General features: G+C 36.6%; 1 protein-coding gene across 3 annotated transcripts in view; it reads left to right on the top strand.

The window, feature by feature from the left end:
• The window catches only part of DICER1 (dicer 1, ribonuclease III), a 66,382-nt gene that overhangs the window by 33,738 nt on the left and 13,303 nt on the right, over window positions 1-19,341 (top strand). For all 3 annotated transcript variants that reach the window (XM_041414088.1, XM_041414020.1, XM_041414174.1), the window contains exons 11-24: window positions 3,629-3,761; window positions 4,712-4,954; window positions 5,050-5,204; window positions 6,523-6,655; window positions 7,107-7,182; window positions 8,274-8,413; window positions 11,839-12,018; window positions 12,851-13,064; window positions 13,146-13,299; window positions 14,749-14,931; window positions 15,238-15,343; window positions 15,439-15,614; window positions 15,895-16,678; window positions 18,056-18,211. In XM_041414088.1, coding sequence (XP_041270022.1) covers window positions 3,629-3,761; window positions 4,712-4,954; window positions 5,050-5,204; window positions 6,523-6,655; window positions 7,107-7,182; window positions 8,274-8,413; window positions 11,839-12,018; window positions 12,851-13,064; window positions 13,146-13,299; window positions 14,749-14,931; window positions 15,238-15,343; window positions 15,439-15,614; window positions 15,895-16,678; window positions 18,056-18,211 — 2,833 coding nt within the window. The remainder of the gene's footprint in view (window positions 1-3,628; window positions 3,762-4,711; window positions 4,955-5,049; window positions 5,205-6,522; window positions 6,656-7,106; window positions 7,183-8,273; window positions 8,414-11,838; window positions 12,019-12,850; window positions 13,065-13,145; window positions 13,300-14,748; window positions 14,932-15,237; window positions 15,344-15,438; window positions 15,615-15,894; window positions 16,679-18,055; window positions 18,212-19,341) is intronic.

The raw sequence follows: 19,341 nt of genomic DNA, 5'->3' as shown, positions 1-19,341 counted from the left end.
TAAAGCTTTTTGTTAAAAGAAAAATATTCTGAAGGAAAAAGGCGGACTCAGCTGCCAGGATGTTAATATCATGAATATGTAGGGGATTGCCTTGTATTTTCAAAACTCTATTCATGAAGTTGGTTTAGGAGATCATATGGAATATTTCTAAAGCATATGAGAAGAGCGTATGTCTTTGAAAGTTGTATTCAAGGACTTTGTTTCAAACCTGAGTTTTTAATTTGATTCCTTTAGAAGGCAAAATGTGAAGTACTGTACTAAACCTGTAAAATAAGCATATACTGATTTGCTGCAATTGGTTTTTAGATTTATATTTTCCATAGATGTTGGAAACTTCTCTAGCCTACTGTGTTCAATACTTCTGGACATCTCACCATTACTAAATCACAATATTGTATGATCCAAGTCTAGGAAAAATCAAATTTACCCTTGCACAAATATCTCTCGAGATGTACCAGTACTGCTTTCCCAGTTGATGTTAATAAAGCACCTATTTAGTCAACACTAAAAGTCCTTCTTAAAGTCTCCACCAAGAAAAATATCAATGTGGGAGAATTTGCCAACTGGCAGTATTGTAGTTCCATATCAGTTCCTATTCTTGAATGTGATACGTGTCAGTTATGTATAACACTTAATTGTTAAAAGCCATTTGCCACAAGCTGTGAATGACATGATTGATTCAGCTATCCTGGTTTTGGTTTTGGATAGGTTTCTCAGATAGTGTAGCAAATGTCCTGTGCCAGGTGTTCATTGCACTCTGGATACCTCTAAATCTAATGTCTCTCTTGGTACATTTTTTGCTCTTGTTAATAAGTGCATAACATGTCCTTTGATCTGCAGACTTGTCTGTTTCAACTTTTGTCAACTTTTATCTTTTCTCTTTTCCTTTTTTGCATTTTAAATATGTTCACATAAATCTGCAGTACGAGGCAAACCAAGCTGTTTAGCAAAATGAATATATTCTATTAATATGTCCTGCAGAAATGACATTAACAGTCTTTTGCTGAGCTGAAATGAGTATTTCATTACCCTACAGGGAATGAACAGAATTCTGACTACTTTTTTCTTCTCTTTTCAGTTATGAATGTGATTTAAAACATACTGGTTTTCCACTGTGCATTCATTCTTGTATTCTGTGATTTATACATTATACAATATCCTGGCTGCTGTTGAACCTGACAGAATACAGAATCTAGATTAAATAGGTGATCAAATTCTGCCATCTTTGAGCTTTAGGCACCTTTAGTAGAGGTTATTGGTGGTAAAATATAAAACTATATGTAACTTTTTATCCCCTTCTGAAAGCTGGCTACCAGACTCTCAGAATGCTCCTTTGCCTTGTGTAGCACCTGATTTCAGAACACCTGATACTGTATTGACCATCAGACTGGAAGCTTTTGGTGGAGAAGCTCACTGTAGGCCTTCTACAGCAGGGTGCATTTAATTCAAGGGCCCCTGCTGTATGGACCTAGGCTGTATGTAGGGGAAAGACTCTCTACGGAATGAGAAAGTCACGAGTGTTTGAATTAGTGTATCACAGCTACTTCCAGGAATGGAACTGAGTTAAAACAGAAATATAATTTTTTCTTAAAACACAGTTATTATCATAGAATTTACAATACCATTTCATGAAATCTAGGATGACTGAAGAAGGGCAAAATTCATGGCATGAATTGTACTTTCTGTCTTTATTATTGCACTCAGTTGGTGGAGTGGCTTGCTCAGTGTTTAAGTTGATGTATACAGTTCAGTTGTGGTGCCTATAAACTTCTTTTCAGAATAGAAGACATTTTCTAAAGCCCAGTTCCCTTCCATTTGCATTGTAAGTGTCTCTTAGCTCCCTTAAGAGAAGGGTTTGAAAGCAGAAGTTTGAAAAGCAGAAGTTAACTGTTTGAAAAACACCACCTGTTACCTACCACAAATAGGTTTTTTTAGTCACAAGTTTGAAGTCCTATATGTTTCTCAGGAACTTGGCGAAGATTTGCAATGAAGTGTTTATTCAGATGCTTTTTATTGTCCATTTCTACACATGTAAACTGAAGTAAGAATGTTTGAGATGTTTAGTAGGTACTCAGTTTGTATGACCTCACAGAAATGCCATGTCAAAAAAGAAATTAAAAAATTATTTCTGTGCAGTTATTAACCCATACTTCCTTAGAGTGTCTGTCTCAAGAGCCTAGACTGCATACAGAAATGTAACTCCATCTGGCCTTGAACTAACAAACCACATTTGCAACTTCAGCACAAGAGGGTCCTTTTAGTCTGTTTCCCTAAGGATGGCAAGCTGTATGCCTGTGTTCTGTCCTCTTGTCTATCTCCTTGTTCATTCCAGTTTTAACAGATTGCAAAGGAGGAAAGCCTTCGAGGTGTTTTATGTTCCCATAAATTTTGTTTAAAATGGGGACTAGGAAAGGGGGCCAGACTTCAGTATTTTCCCAAGGGAAGAAAGAGCAGGGAGAACTTTGCCTTTTTCCCTCTGGTTTGGCAGCAGCTTGCTGGGCAGATGGTAGGCTTGTAACTGGGGACTGGCACAGCATCCATCTACTTCTGTGTGAGGCAGAAGTGCTAGAGATTTTTTGGGAAAAGGTTTGAGTTACTGCTGGAGGTGTAGAGAGACCAGCTGTTCTTTGGCTGTGGGGAGCACCTGATAATGGACATGATGGATGTGCTCTGAGCAGAGTAGTAGTGGTATGGCTATAGTGACACATGCAAGGGATTATTTGTTGTATGTAATCCCTTGGTTTTTATTGGCTCTCCTGTTCAGTTTTATTGGCTGATTTATTTTGTTGCAGTTGAGTAATTCCAAATTCTGTTTATCCTGAAAACTGATCAACTAATGATGCTCAGCATACCACACTGTGGTTTTAAATCCATAAATGCCTCATTTTTAGATTTCATGCATTATTTAGGTGAGCAATCTTCTGCTTTATCTGTGAAATTAGAACACTGCAGAAGCCAGCCTTTTCTGCTTCTGTAACATAAAAAATAAACTGAGTGGAAATAAAGTGAGAGCATGAAAGTTCCTCACATCCCTTGTTGATTATTCCTTTTAAAGAATTTTATTGCATCCTCTGTTTGGGTTAATTTCACAAGTAGTGAACATGTCACCGTGTAGGCTGAGCATCACTCTTGAGAAAAGCAGGTCAACATTTTGTCACCAGTATACTTGAACAGAACATATATTGTAATATTAAGTAGAATTACCACCTTACATTTTAACCTAGAAGTTAACATTTTATACTGAAGAAATATACTTCTGTTGAGGAAGCAGATAGAGGTTTTTCTTCTAAAATCAGCTAGAGCTTACTGAAAAAGATTAACAAAGTAATTTTGAATAGAGTGCTTTAACAACAGAGAGCCTTAGAGTAATAGATTGGTTTAAAAATAATCTAGTTTTAGCATGATAGTTCTGAAATGTGTGTGATGCATGAGCACTCCTTTTGTTTCTGTATGCACTCTATCTTGTGGTAACCTTGCAGTGGTTTTTGAGAAGACTGCAGCCAATTTATATGTTCACATGACAAGTGTCGTGCTTCCACTTTTCCTTTTAATATAGGTCTTATAAATAATAGATTTTCCTCCATTTTGTAGGTTGTGTAACTTCTAAAAACACGTGTAATATTTTTAGGTTGATAAAAGAAGCTGGCAAGCAAGATCCAGAACTGGCTTACATCAGTAGCAATTTTATAACTGGACATGGCATTGGCAAGAACCAGCCTCGTAACAAGCAGATGGAAGTAGAATTTAGAAAACAGGAAGAGGTAACTTCAAGAAAAAAAAAATTAAACTGGCAGCACTCTTTTGTGTGTGTATGTGTGTGCCTTTGAAAACAAAACAAATCAGGGAGGGTCTGGGGCACAGTCACTCAAAGTTCATAGCTTTTTTTAAAGAAATACACTTACTTATTAGAGATACAGGTATTGTTTGTAAAACAATAAAAGTATGTTTGGAGACATTACTATGTCACATTACACAAACAGAAATTAAAACTTCATGTAAATTCATGTTAATATCTAGTCAGATCATTATCTAGTTTTTCTGCATTGTGTTAGTGGTAATATAATACGTTAAGAATGTAAAGAATGTCAGGCTTACTGACATTTTCAGTAGTTTAGCTGATTTCAATATTTATATTTTCTAAATGTGAATTTGAATTTGTGAATTGGGTTAATTATTGAAAGTTAAAATCTTAAAAAAAACCCCTGATTTCACATTGTTTAAAGCTCATCCTGGCTGGGTTGTGCTTCAGACACTACAATTTTCCTTAGTATTGTTTCATATATAGTATAAATATTGGAAATGCCAGCTATAGAGTGTGCTCTACCCCCTGAGGATGCTTCAGCCTCAGGAATCCTTGGGAAAAGATGGTGTCCTGAAAGCATCATTTGTTTTTTCTTTAATACCACAAATGAAAACTTGTAAGTAAATAGTGGGGGATCCTCTCCATTGCTAGGGGTTATAGTAGCTTCTTAGAAAAATGTAATTCCACATACCTGATTTTATTCATAGAGGTCTGCTGGTTCTGATAAACAGTTTGGCTATGTTTCTGAAAAGATTCTTTGTAATAGTTTTGTATTTCCATGTCTGGACATGTTTTGGGGGTGTTTGAGCCACTTGTCTTGGTTTGATTGCTTTTTGTTGAATCTCATGATGGAATGGACTAATTGTTGGCTGGACTAATATGTTAAATTTGTCTTCATTACTTTTGTAGGTTCTTAGAAAATTTCGAGCACATGAGACCAACTTACTTATTGCTACTAGTATTGTAGAAGAAGGTGTTGACATACCAAAATGCAACCTGGTGGTGCGTTTTGATTTGCCCACAGAGTACCGTTCCTATGTGCAGTCAAAAGGAAGAGCTCGAGCACCCATTTCCAATTACATTATGTTAGCAGATACAGACAAAATCAAAAGTTTTGAAGAAGATCTTAAGACATACAAAGCAATTGAGAAGGTATGAGGTCAAAGGAATGGGCCTGGGGTTTTTCAAGTGTATCTTAGTACTTTTTCAGGGAAAAATTTCTTATGTTTTTTTCTTGAAATGTTAAGATCCTCCGAAACAAATGCTCAAAATCTGTTGATGCCAATGAAACTGAAACTGAACCCGTTGTTGATGATGATGATGTCTTTCCACCCTATGTATTGAGGCCAGATGAGAACAGTCCAAGGGTTACTATTAACACTGCTATTGGACACATAAATAGGTAAGAGGTATATTCACTTCTTACTTCATATCATTCAATAAAAGATTTCTTAGTTCGTCTCGCAACATGGATGCATGGGTTGTTATACACATTTCCTCTTAGGCATCTTGACAGAATCTTCTCCTAAAGAAAGTGGTCACAGAGGTTTGAAGGGATTATTTGCTTGCTTTATCCTACCAGAGGTTCTAGATCTGATAATAAATGTAGTGATGTTGTTTCCTGTTTAAGTAAAAGCTTCTCTGAAAACATTCAGCTTCAAAATTTGTAGTAAATTTGCATTTTTGCTCTTGTCAAGCTAGTTTTAAAAATAAATAAACTGTTAAAAGAGTAGTTAAATCTTCCAGTTCTAATATTCACATTTGTTAGTAGCAGTCTGTTGTCATCTTTACAAAAAAAACCACAGTAACTAAAGTCCACCAGACAGGATGGGAGCTACTCAAATGCTAACTCTGTAAGGGGATGGTAATTAGAGGAGGTTCTCAGTGATGGGAAGGCAAAAAAGACAAGGAAGAAGATCCAGGGAGCTGTGGACCAGTCAATTTAACAATAGTCATATCGAATGCGATGGACCAAGTGCTCATGGCAACAGTTTTTAGGCCCGTAAAGAAAAGGGGGTTGGCAGAAACCAGCCAGGTTTTACTGAGGGCTTTTTATCTCCTGTGTCATGAAGTGGTTGACTTTGTGAAAAGCAGTGAATGTCATTTACTTAAGTAAAGTTTGTGATGCAATTGCCAAAGTACTACCTTAGTAGCTAAATTCTTGAGATGCCGACCATTTTGATGGACTGCCTGGTAAATAAAACCTCTCAAAGCAGTCAGATTTGAAGCATGAATGGCAGATGGTTAATAGTTCAAAGGCTGGCTGGCAGCTGGGTCTATGTGCCGTTACCTTTGTACTGCTAAGAGGTCCAGCACAGTTTAACATAAGGATGTTTGCATTTAATACCAATCTGGGAGGGAGGGAGGGAGGGAAGTCAGTACAAGCAAGGAAAGGCAGGAGGGGGAAGCAATGATAAATAGGAGGAATAAGACAACAGTAAAGTCAGGAGACATAATGGGGACCTGGGACCTGGCAGGAAACAGCCTTGTGCATCATTACAAGCTGGAGTGACCTTCCTGGAGACCAGGTTTATAATAAAGGACTTGGAGGTCTTCTGCTTAAAAGTTAATTGAATATGAGTCAGTAGTGTACCTTTACAGTGCTCAGTATGCCTGAAATCATCTTTAGCATTCATACCAGTAAGGTAAGGTTCCACTGAAATGTGTTCAGATTTCGATTTGCAGGTTTTGACGATGTGTAAAATGTTTTGTCAACCCAGGTACTGCGCTAGATTACCAAGTGATCCATTTACACACCTGGCTCCCAAGTGTAAGACCTGGGAACTACCTGACCATACGTTTTACTCTACTCTCTACCTGCCAATCAACTCACCTCTTCGAGCTTCAATTGTTGTAGGTATTTGGGCAAGGAAAAGCATGGAAATACATAAATGTTTTGGGCTAAGAACTGGTCTGTGCCATTTCTAGATTTAGTTTCACTGTTGGTAATGAAAACCAATTTTTTCTGTATTGTGTTCTCTTAACTGGTTTTAGATCAATGTCTGTTTTTGTTATAATTCATAAATCAGTTACTTTTTATGCCAAAGGCAAAAGTATTTAGATATTCTCCCCTGTACATTTTTTGTTTCATGCGCTTGTCCTTTATTAGTTTTGATCAATAGTATAGTTGAGTTCTTGTAATTTTGGTTTCCATGGAAAAGCAAGCCTGAATATCTTCAAAAAACTGCCATCAATGTGTTTTTTACAAAAATTTTGTTTGTCTCAAATGATTGTGTTAAACTAAATATATATAAGTAACTTGCTAATAAACCAAAGTTTTTATGAAGTATTTAAATGTTTATAGGGCCCTCCAATGAGTTGTGCAAGACTGGCTGAGAGAGTTGTCGCTCTTATTTGCTGTGAAAAACTGCACAAAATTGGTAAGAACTGGAAAAACAACCTCTTAGTTAAAGTATATTTTATAGTTGAGAAATTGCATATGATAGGGCTGTTGTATATGTACGTGCCCTTCTCCTGTAGCCATCTGTTGCAGCTTTCTTTCACTTGCCTTGTTTTGTGGTGCAGTCATGTACTTAATAATTTAGCTTACACCTTGTAAGCTGAAGTTAAATTTTCCAGGGAAATCTGGTTATTTAACAAATTTTGTTTCAAACAGCAAAAGCAACATTAATACAAGAGACAAAGATTTTTGGCATTGAATATACTTAACAGGGGAAAAGAGCTTTGTTCTCTAGAAGATACTGATTATGGGTCAGGAACTACATCATAAAGCCAAAAGAACATGGTTTTTAAAGTGAACTGTGACAAAATATAAAACAAACAACCCTAAATTTATTGCTTTCTCTACTGTATTCTAAGTCATGGTCCAAAAATAGGGCATTGCAGGACTACTTCAGCTCTTTTTTCTAGTAAGGATGATCAAGCATGTTCTTCATTGTGGAACATTTTAAAGATAATTCTGTGTTACTTTTTTTGATGAAGTATGGAAGTATTTATGTATTTCTGAAGCAAAAAAATAATTGTAGGTCTGGGGTTTGTATTTTTTTTCTGAGTTAAACATTCTGAACATTGAATTCATACCAACAAATATATCCCAGAATGGCACCCTGATGGTGGCTCAACCCAGTGTTGGAATGCACATTGAACAGCAGTAATTTATTTTTTAGAACGATAGAGAAATAGAAGTTTTCTTTCTTCCCTTGTATAACTCCATATGAGCGATTTTAAAGTAAATGTTCCAGTCAAAGCTCGCTTTTGGGCAAGAAGAATTCATTTTTTTAATTAAGTGTAAGAGGTTTTATTTACTACAAATAAGCATTTTTTTCCAAAATTCAGTCTTTATCACTCTTTCCCCAAAGTTGGACTTTTGGACTCTTGCAGTAGTCCATGTATTTTAAAACCTTACATGTGAAGTGTTTTCACAGGCAATCAGACTACTGTGTAGTATCTGAAGGAACCAAGATTTGATTGTTCATAATGCTATTTCTTTGCATTCTTTCATGATATTCAGGTGAACTGGATGATCATTTGATGCCAGTTGGTAAAGAAACGGTTAAATATGAGGAGGAACTTGATTTACATGATGAAGAAGAAACCAGTGTTCCAGGAAGGCCAGGCTCTACAAAACGAAGACAGTGCTATCCTAAAGCTGTTAGTATCACTTACTGCTGTCCAGATCTCTGATCTAATGCTTTATGTACTAATAAGACAGAATTGCCAACTCTTAATCTTAGCTGATTAGCAATTTTTAGAAGTCTTGTATTTACTTTGGTGTTCTAATTCTGTGGAAACCTGCAATGCTACCTGAGTTTATGGTACCACATGCTTTGGAAGCATATCTATAAGTTCAAAAAACATTCACTTTCTGTAGGGTTTCTCTTGCCTAGTATGAAAATAACTGTGAAGAAAACAGTCCTGCATTAATACTCTGTAAAATCTTTACCTTATTACTGGCTTTCAGGACAAATAATTGAATACTAAAGATGTGCCCTGGGCTAAATACAGATATATGTTAGGAGTTTTTTTTGGATGCCTGGTTGAGTTTGGCAAGTTTACTGGTTGAACACAGAATTTCATAATTCCTGATTTAAATCTTAGAGTATCAAATAAGTGTACCTACATTTTTTTTCTTTTTACTTTTAACATAGTTCTAAATATTATACTTAATATTATAATTGATCTGTTGAAAGGGTCACACAATAAAATACAGCTCTATGTTAAGTAAAGTATTCACAGTCTATTACAACAGGTTTCAACCACACCAGCTTGTAAAATTTGACTTCTTAAATGGTATTTGTGGGGGAATTGGAAATACTTTAAGAGAAAATGGAGAAAAAAAGCTTCGTAAGAGTATTTGGCAGCTACTCTGGAACCTTTCTTTTTCCTCTGAAGTTGTTACAGGTTCTGTGTAAGGTCCTTTGAATAGGACAGGTAACTCATATAGAATCTGATAATCTTTGCATTTTACAGAGATGCACAGTTTGCATTTTTGCACAGTATTTCTTGTTACAAGTGCTTTTCTCCTGTCCTTTTCCCTCCCTAGTGATTGTTGGAATAGGGGTGATTCATAAAATGCAAGATTATGGTATCTCATTCAGAGGAGCTGATTTGTCAAGTGATGCATCATTCTTTCTCAGTTATTTCTTTATTAATAGGGAATCTAAGAATACTTTCCCTTGCCTTTGTCCCAGCTTCTCACATCTGGAAAAGAAGCTTTGCCAAATGTTTAAGGTCTGCAAGATCCTCTTGGGTTTAATGCAGTTATTAAATTTATGAGTAATTTTCCATTAAGCCAAGGACATAGTTTTACTGCAGTATAACTTTAAAATCCAGAACTACATTTATTGCAGTTGAGTTTTAGACAAACAGGAGGATCGTTTTGAGACCTGCAAAGTAATGAACTTCTACCAAACATGAAGCATGGTTTCTTAATGTCTATGACAAATATGAGCAGCAGAATTAAAAGTGCTTGTGGCTGTTGCGAGTATTCACATCTACCAGCTAGAATTTTAATGAGAAAACATATATAGTGTAGTGCCTGGGTAAAGGGGCATGTATTGAATTTTGTTTGTGTGTTTGTCCCAAGTGTATCAAAACGTTTTTGATACTTTTAAATAATTCTGCTGGAAAAAGAGTATGTTAATGAAGCTGTAAGTTCAGTCAAGCTTTTTTTTTTCCCCTGAGTATGCACACTTTCCTTTTTACCTTTTTTTTCCCCCTGTTCTACTGTTAAGTTCCAAAGGTCTTTGGGATAAAATGTGCTCTAGTGTTACTGGTTAAATGTAGACATTTGCATCAAAGCTTGTTTCAGTCTGCCTGAAGTGAGGAGAGTTTTGCCTCCATCCACTACTGCAGAAAGGAAGGTTCTAAGCATACCTGAACGTAAGATTAAAATACAAACAAGGTTATATAGTGTGATCTAAAGCAATAATACAGCTTTATATTTTATAAAAGAGGAAGGATAGAGAGAAAATAGAAAAGTAGGAGAATGCCCAGAATAATTACGAGAAGCACAGGAAAGGGGCTGCCAGCACCATGGCGCTGGCTTACAGAGTGTGATGTGTCTCTCTGCAGTCAAGTCCCTCCCAGAGCTCACAGGGCAGTGTAGGGCAGCACAGACAGCAAAGATTCCTGCACTGTATAGATGTGGCAGCACCTGTGGCAGGTTGGGCACTTGCTTGTAGAGGGTTTTGAGAGTGACAGCACATCCACCTCATAAAGTTCATTGGCTAGCTCTCATGATGTGTCAAAAATCTGCTACTTGCTTGCTTGATGTATCAACTACAAGCTATTTTAATAATTTTTGAACTGGATGCTAATTTACTGAAACAAAGCAGTTTCTAAGGCTTTTGTTAGAGGCAATTTGAAACTTGATTTTTCAAACCTTAATCTTCAAAGAGGCAATGGGGACACATTCCTTACTTTTTACTCGTTCACGACATTCCACCCTGTGGTTCTCCATTGCCTTGAGGAACATGGATGTAGTCTTCTTCTGCCATGGTGGTGATACAAGTGTAGCAAGCAGAGAGGGAAAGCAAGATGAATAAGCATGTTATCATGCACGTAACCAGGCTAGTGCCAACAATTAAAAATACAAATTTGGTGACAGGTGCAACTCCTAATTTGTGCTAGCCACTTCCCCATCCTGTAAGCTCTAAAGACTTTAGGAGGGTAGTGACCCATGATCTAGGCTGTGATCTATCAAACCAGTCTCATGTTTGCATAGATTGAAATAGTTCTCCAGCTTAATCACTTACTTCTTTCACCTTGGCTCATGCCTCCTCAGTGGAGGATGAGGCATTATGGATGGCAATGCAAGAACACTCAGTTACAAGGAGAATGTGCTGGAAGCAATACCCCTTTGTTTTTCAAGTAGTCAGTAAATGGGGTGATCTGTACTTGCTCCCAGGGGTATGGGGTAGGGCTTGACATTGGTTACAAGAGAGTGAGAAAGAGTTGGGGTGGCACCTGATAAGCATAGGTGGTGAGTTTCTTTCCCAAGCACCCATATTTTACCTTCTTTGTCAGTCCACAACTTTCTCTTCAGGAGGTCCAGTCGTAATAAATTTGTAGGGAAGTGTCCCAAAAGTATTAGAGTTTCAATCTCTTTCTCCTTTCCCAGCAACCAGCATCTTACCTTAGCAATCTTTTGAGGCTGGGCGTGTCCAAATGCACCCACCACCAATACACCTTTATTTGAGGGAATGATTCCATGTGAAGAGGCATCTTCAATTTTGGGGGCAGACATTTGAGCTCCAGTATCTACTAGAAAAGTTACAAGAACTCTATGGGGCCCAATAGGACAGGTTATTAGTAAGTCTTCTTTTGAAAAGCCCTCTGCCCCCCAGCTCACCTACTGAGGACAAAGGAAATCTCATGGCTGCTATACCAGGCTGCTGGCCAAACATTTTTGCTTAAGAAAGAAAACACTGCTTGAGTCCAGAATAATTTTTTTTGTTCCTTATTTTTAGCAATGTGCTTCCAAATAAACCTAAGACCACTTATTCAAAGAATTAGGTGAACTTTGCTGATTTTTATCATGTTAATGTTTTTTCTTTTTTTGATTTTTTTTTCAGATTCCAGAGTGTTTGAGGGATAGTTATCCCAAACCTGATCAGCCCTGTTACTTGTATGTAATAGGAATGGTGTTAACGACTCCTCTACCTGATGAGCTCAACTTCAGGAGACGAAAGCTATATCCTCCTGAGGATACGACAAGATGCTTTGGCATATTGACAGCCAAACCTATACCTCAAGTAAGGAATCTATTTGCTTTCCTTATTCTGCATGCTTTGCCACTTGTTATTTTCCACTTAATCCTCACCCAACAAAGTGAGGAGTTGGAAATGACCATAAGTTATGCCTGTATCAAGTAACCTCCAGAAAATAAGCAACACTATCCATCCAGTCAAGTCACCACTTACTTTTCTGTCTTTAGGGATGGAATCATCTATTTTTGCTGAACTTTTGGTTTAGAAATTTGGTATTTTGCATTGGCAAATTCAAGATATCCCTCCTTTTTTATATGAGGTATGATAGGAGTAGCCGTACCAGCTATGGAGGTGGCCTGCACTGGACTACCTTATCTATACAAAGGCTAAGGTAACAAATTCTCTCAGCATTCCTAGTCTGCAGCAGCAGCAGAAAAAGTGGGCCATGTTAATTGAAATTGGCACCTCTTGCTTCAGAAAATTTTTAATAGGCATTTTCTGTTGGTGAGACTCAGCTGAGGACGATTTTTTCAAATTGTATTTTCTGCAGTCCACATAAGATGATGTTTGCAGGAATATTGCTGTTTTTCACATTTCTTACTTCATAATAGAAAATACTCCCTTTTCTACTTAGCTTTTATAAAGAGAAGAGCTGTAAGACACTATTTAAAAAACCAAATCCGTCATTCTTTAACATTCAGAGTCTCATCTGTAGTTGAAGGGTCATCACAGTTCAAAATTCTGATCCTGTTTGTTCTGATTTGCTGTAGGGTCAGTCAAGCATTGCCTCAGAATCTGCACAAAACTGACAGTACTCTGTAAAGGAGTCCCACTTTGGATTTTCTTTGTGATTTCTTTCGATTTTGTTCTTGTTTAGATTCCTCACTTTCCTGTGTATACTCGCTCTGGAGAGGTTACAATATCCATTGAGCTTAAGAAATCTGGTTTTACTCTGTCTCTGCAAATGCTTGAGCTGATAACACGACTCCACCAGTACATTTTTTCACATATTCTTCGTCTTGAGAAACCTGCACTAGAGTTCAAACCTACAGAAGCTGATTCAGCCTATTGTGTTCTACCTCTAAATGTTGGTAAGAACAAAAATTTTGTAATTTACAGCTTGTCAGAAAAGTTCAGCTCAGAAAACTGAGTTATGCATTTTCCTTTTTAAGTTGATGACTCCAGCACTTTGGACATTGACTTTAAGTTTATGGAAGACATTGAGAAGTCTGAGGCACGTACAGGCATTCCCAGTACGCAGTATACAAAAGAAATGCCTTTTATTTTCAAGTTAGAAGATTACCAGGATGCAGTTATCATTCCACGGTGAGTGCTCTACATAGTGTAGGTGTGTACCTATTGCATTTATACAAACACTTGTAATAAGGGCATGTTAATATGTGCAGCAGAATTGCTTTTTAAGAACTGTATGCTGTTAGTCTGAAGGTGTGTGGTAGCGTTTCAAATAATTTAAAGATTTTTTTAAATCAGTAGTTAATCTTACATTAGTAGGATTTAAGTGTTCAGGCATCCCAAGGTTCATTACTATAAGGAATAGTAGAGTTCACTACAAAACTAACATAGTATTCTGATAAAACACCAAAACTTTGTCAAGAAGTGGCTTACTGAAACCAGTCTTAGTTTGGAAGATTTGCATGGGAGTCCTGTTCTCTGATTACTGCTTATGCACACCGAAGGCCTGCTAAAGGAAGGTATCATGTTGGTAGATGGGAAAATTAAAAGTGATGAAGACCATTTAATAGAATCTTTGTATTGAGTGATATTCACTTTATGTACTGGATATGCAAAGGTTCTCCAGAACTGGTAGGCTTTGTGGAGGCTTAATTACTCCCTGTGGACCAACTGGCTTCTGCTATACCTAGTATATTGTAAACAGTGGTACTTGCTAAATATATAGAGAGGATAAATTTAATTTTAAACTTTGTTTTTTGGCCTCATCTGTCTTATACTTTTTTTTTTAATTTAGTGTGTAAATTTTATTTAGAGATACTATTTGTTTAGAGTTTCTATTTAGATATTTCAGTAGAAACTTAAAATTATAGATGCAGCAGGTCAAAGTGTGAAATAACTTAATATGCAAATCTATTTGTTGAATATTGTTTGTATTATTTTTTAAATTATTATTACTGTTATTTTTTGGGCATGTTTATCACCACAGTTTCCAATGAGCCTTGGTAGCCTCAAAAAAGATGTTGCCACAGTCTGGCTTTAATTTTAATATTCTACTTGTATTGCAAGAACTTCACTGTAGTTGAAAGGCTTGTGAATTTACCTTGCTATGTATTTGAGGTTTTGTATTTTAACTATTTAGAAGATGACTTGGTTAAAGTGCCAGTTTAGACATGGGGTAGTACAGTCTTTGTATACAGAGGAACTCAGTTTCTACTGATGTAGAATACTGCATTGGAGACCAGATGCTAAAAAGCCAAATTACCAAACTTAATTGTTAGGGGTTTTGAATTAAGAACTTATAATTTTTAGCATTACTGTTGTCCAGAGCTTGATTTTGTATTATATGTTGAAGACCTAGATCCTCAATTTAATTTAAGTGTTTATCTGTGTAGAGGAAATTTCACAGATTATAGATTGACTTTATTCGTCTTTGTCTTAAAGCACATGATATCTACAACAAAAAGAACCCTCATTAGCCAAAAACCTCAAGGGCACTGTTTAACTGCTAATCTCCTGACCATGTTAGAACATGAAGAACTTAACAAAAGCTTTACTGTAATGCCAAAATATTATTTTTTTTAGATACCGAAATTTTGATCAGCCTCATCGATTCTACGTAGCTGATGTGTACACTGATCTTACTCCACTCAGTAAATTCCCTTCCCCTGAATATGAAACTTTTGCTGAATATTATAAAACAAAGTATAATCTTGACCTTACCAATCTTAACCAGCCGCTGCTGGATGTGGACCACACATCTTCAAGGTAACAACAGTCATATTTTTTGTCTGATGTTTATAGTTTGACAGTGAAGTGCCTTTTTTTTTTTAATATGGGATAAAGCTGAGAGTTTGGGTCTTCCAAAATAATTACTGACTTTTTTCTTGAGAGGGAGAGATACTTAACTTGTAACAAGAACCATTAATTGAATCTGTTTTTTCCCTGAGGTAATGGTGCTGTCACTTCACAGTGCATTGAAGTTGAATACTAAGAGACTTAAGAAAGTTTAGGCTAGTAAGTTCTAGTCATTAATTATGTACTTACACCACAGTATTTTCACATGGTTTTTAGACTTAATCTTTTGACTCCTCGCCATTTGAATCAGAAGGGAAAAGCACTTCCACTAAGCAGTGCTGAGAAGAGGAAAGCAAAGTGGGAAAGTTTGCAGAATAAACAGGTAAAATAGAAGCATCTAATTCAAGTGGACTCTCTTAATAGTTATCTGATGGCTACCTTTACAAGGAATATTATTTTCTTCCCCTCCTCTCCCAGATACTGGTTCCTGAGCTTTGTGCTATACATCCTATTCCAGCATCATTGTGGAGAAAAGCAGTTTGCCTCCCCAGCATCCTTTACCGCCTGCACTGCCTTTTGACAGCAGAGGAACTAAGAGCTCAAACAGCCACTGATGCTGGTGTAGGGGTTAAATCACTTCCTGCAGACTTCAGGCATGTATTTTTTCAATAGGTATTTTTCAATATGATGTGTAATTTACAAGGTGGAAACAACTATTACTGCATGAATTATGAAACTGGTAACTCTTGTTTAACTGATGGCACTTAGTGAAACACAGTTTAAAAATATTTGATTGTGAGAAGTGAAGTTACATATTGCAGTCACTGTTCTTTTCAAAAGGCTGTGATTCTTTTTAAACATGTATGTGCATGTAGACTCTTCCTGTTTTCTGCTAATATTTTTTGTTAACAAACCTCCTGTTTATCTTTACAGATATCCTAACTTGGACTTTGGATGGAAAAAGTCTATTGACAGCAAGTCCTTCATCTCTCTTCCTAACTCCTCTGTAGTAGAGAATGAAAATTACTGTAAGCACAGCACAATTGTAGTCCCTGAAAATGCTGCACATCAAGGTGCTAATAGAACCTCTTCTACAGAAAACCATGACCAAATGTCTGTGAGTTACAGAACATTGCTCAATGAGTCACCCAGTAAACTCCAAATTGAAGTCTCGGTAGAACTTGCAGCAATTAATGGTGTTTCTTATAATAAAAATCTTGCCAATGGCAATTGTGATTTAGTTAACAGAGACTTTTGCCAAGGAAATCAGCTGAATTACTGCAGGCAGGACATACCTGTACAACCAACTACCTCATATCCCATTCAGAATTTATACAACAGTGAGAACCAGCCCAAGCCCAGCAATGAATGTACTCTACCGAGTAATAAATACCTTGATGGAAATGCTAACAGATCTACCTCAGATGGATGCCCCATAATGGCAGTGACCACCAGTACTTCAAAAGCTATTAATCTTTCAAAAGACAGAGCAGATTCTGAAAAGAGCCCTTGCAGTGGGTACTCCTCAAAAACTCTCGGTCCTAATCCTGGTCTCATTCTTCAAGCTTTGACTCTTTCAAATGCTAGTGATGGATTTAACCTGGAGCGACTAGAGATGCTTGGTGATTCATTTTTAAAGCATGCCATCACTACATACTTGTTTTGCACTTACCCTGATGCTCACGAGGGACGGCTGTCATACATGAGAAGCAAAAAAGTGAGTAGAAACAATCCAGTCAGATTATGTAAAAGGCATACTGTAACAAGCCATATAAATTAAATCTTTGCCAGAAGGTTGGATGGGAACAGGTTGATTTAATTCCACAGCTTTGTTCATTATACATTGAGTATCATGAATATTAGGAATAAAAATTCAGGTCTGTGGGCTTAATGTTGCCATAACTGTGATTGATTGAAACTGTTTTCTACAATTCAATTTGAAATCTGAACCAGCTGATTATGGATTGAATGAAACTAAAAGTTCTGTGTTAGTGAGAGCATTTGGTGCACTGAACCTCTAGAGCAGTATTGGGTAGAAGCTCTTTAACAGCAATGCTTGAATGAAGGATTGAGTTAGCAGCACAGAGCCTTAGTTTGTATCTTTACTTGACCTTTCCTTTGTTTCCTCAAGAAGAGATTCCCTTGAAATTTTTAGTGCCTTACTTAAAAATGAAACAACAGAGAAATCTTACAGAATTTTGTTGCAACAAAGCTTGTAAAAGTATTTTAGAGTAAATGTAAACAGTAGGGAGCAGAGTCTTAAGTTCTGCTTCTGCTAGAAAAATCAACCGTGAAAACTTTTGTTTGTTTTTTCTTCCAAATGAATGTGATAATTTCAATTGAATGCCAAGGCATTGACTGTTGACCTCTAAAAAATGCATCACTCTGAAAATGAAATGATTGTATAGATTAATCTTGGAAGATAAGGTTGGCTAAATAATTTACACTGTTCAAATTAAAGAAGTGCTTGAATATTCAAGTTCAAATTTCAAGACTTTAAAACATGCAAAGTACTTTTAAAAAGAGAAAAAAAGATCAGTGGTTGATAGTTGAAAAGGAAATATATTTGTAGCTGAGAATGCTTTTTTCCCTTCCTTTTAAAATACTTACAATCATTTTAGAGGCTATCAAAATAGCATCTGGATTATGACTTAATAAATGTTATATGGAACTGTTTTAGAACTTTCTACTGCCAATCTATAGGTCAATCTACCTATAAAGAAGAATTTTTCAGTCCAAATGTAGTCTGAATGATGATTATTTATACTGGTAATAAATGACACTTGTGGAAGTTCCATTTACTATTATTTTAAAAGTAGAAATCAATTTGTTTTGTGAGGAGAAGGTAATTTATTTAATTTCTTTAACTGAAACAGTCACACCTAATATGCTTGGCCTCAGGAAAAAAAAAGGAAGATGTGTATCTTGCTATGAGTTGGTTCTACTGTATTTTGAAGGCTGAACTCCCCTTTGAGAGTTGGAAAAAATGCATAATAATATAAGATTCACCTTGACTCGTAACTTTTTTTGCTCCTTTTGCCTTTTAACCTCTTTATGTAAATGTAAAAGGTTTATCGGAATGTTCTTCTTAAAGGTCAGCAACTGTAACTTGTATCGCCTTGGAAAAAAGAAAGGACTGCCAAGTCGCATGGTGGTGTCGATTTTTGATCCCCCTGTCAATTGGCTTCCTCCTGGTTACATAGTAAATCAGGACAAGAGCAACACTGACAAGTGGGAGAAAGATGAAATGGTAAGAATTTATTTAACTATGTTGACAAGTAATTTTTTGTGTGTCTGTATTCTTTCACCCCTACCTCATCCCACCACACCCAGTTATTTTGCTGTTTTCAGCAAAGAAAAGGTAAATCTGTATATTTCTTTTCTTTCTAAAACTTCTCTGTAAGAAAATGAGAGGAAAACAGATTCTAACCAGAACCTGAAGTAAGGAAATGTATTACACATCATCCAGTATTGAGTGTAGATACTAATGGAGAAGCAGAGAAGAAAAGCTTTTTTGCTGATATTTAGCCTTCTCCCAGGAGTTTTTCAGAAGTTTCTGTTGGAAATTTTAAATGGTATTATCACCACTGCTTTAGCTGTAATATATTCAGGCAGAAAGAACACTCTGCTTTTTAATAATGAATTCACCTTTGTAGAATATATGAAAAAGAGTTGGTGTTTTTCATAGTGCTGAGGCAAATTGAAGAGTAGAACTGGCTTGAGATAATGTTCAATATTAATGGCTGGTGGCTACACCATGGGTATGACTGAGAGCTGCTTCTCATGTCAAATACAGTGCTGGCTTAAGCTCTCTCACTGTCTGACATCCTCATTGTCTTATCAAATACTTCACAATGACAACTCCTAATGAGGAAAGGTTCACGCTATTTTCTGGCATTATAGGAGTAGAAGGACATGTTCAGAAGTACCTGCAATCACAGCAGTCAGTAACATGACCCTAAAGTGTTTCAGACTGGTTTGGAGTTCAGGGGAAGGAGGTGGAAGGATATCTTTCATTTCCCAGTTCTGAAGACCACACTCAGGCTGTAGAGCCACCAGAGGGCACATGAGAGTACTGTTAGTTGGATGTACTGTGCAAATAAATGTTTATTGCAGAATAAAACAACCTGATTATTGTGGTTCTGTACTGTGCCAAGATTTCATTTCAAAGAGACTTCCTGCTGTACCTTTCTGGGGAATGAGATAGTACGTTTGGGACTGGAGCTAATTGTTGGTTTTCAGAAGGTTTCAGTTTTCAACAACATTTCAGTGGCCACTTCCTCTGTGATAGTCACTGTTTATTTGTAAATAAAACATACGGTTTCAGGCAAAAATGCAGAGAGTGATGCAGCTAAATAGTGGTGGAGGGGGGTTTATGCC

The sequence above is a fragment of the Onychostruthus taczanowskii genome, unplaced genomic scaffold, assembly GCF_017590055.1.
Source record: "Onychostruthus taczanowskii isolate IOZ18803 unplaced genomic scaffold, ASM1759005v1 scaffold1, whole genome shotgun sequence".
Lineage (NCBI taxonomy): Eukaryota > Metazoa > Chordata > Aves > Passeriformes > Passeridae > Onychostruthus > Onychostruthus taczanowskii.
Note: the sequence above shows the minus strand (reverse complement) of the source record. Positions and strands in the feature narration are given on the sequence as shown.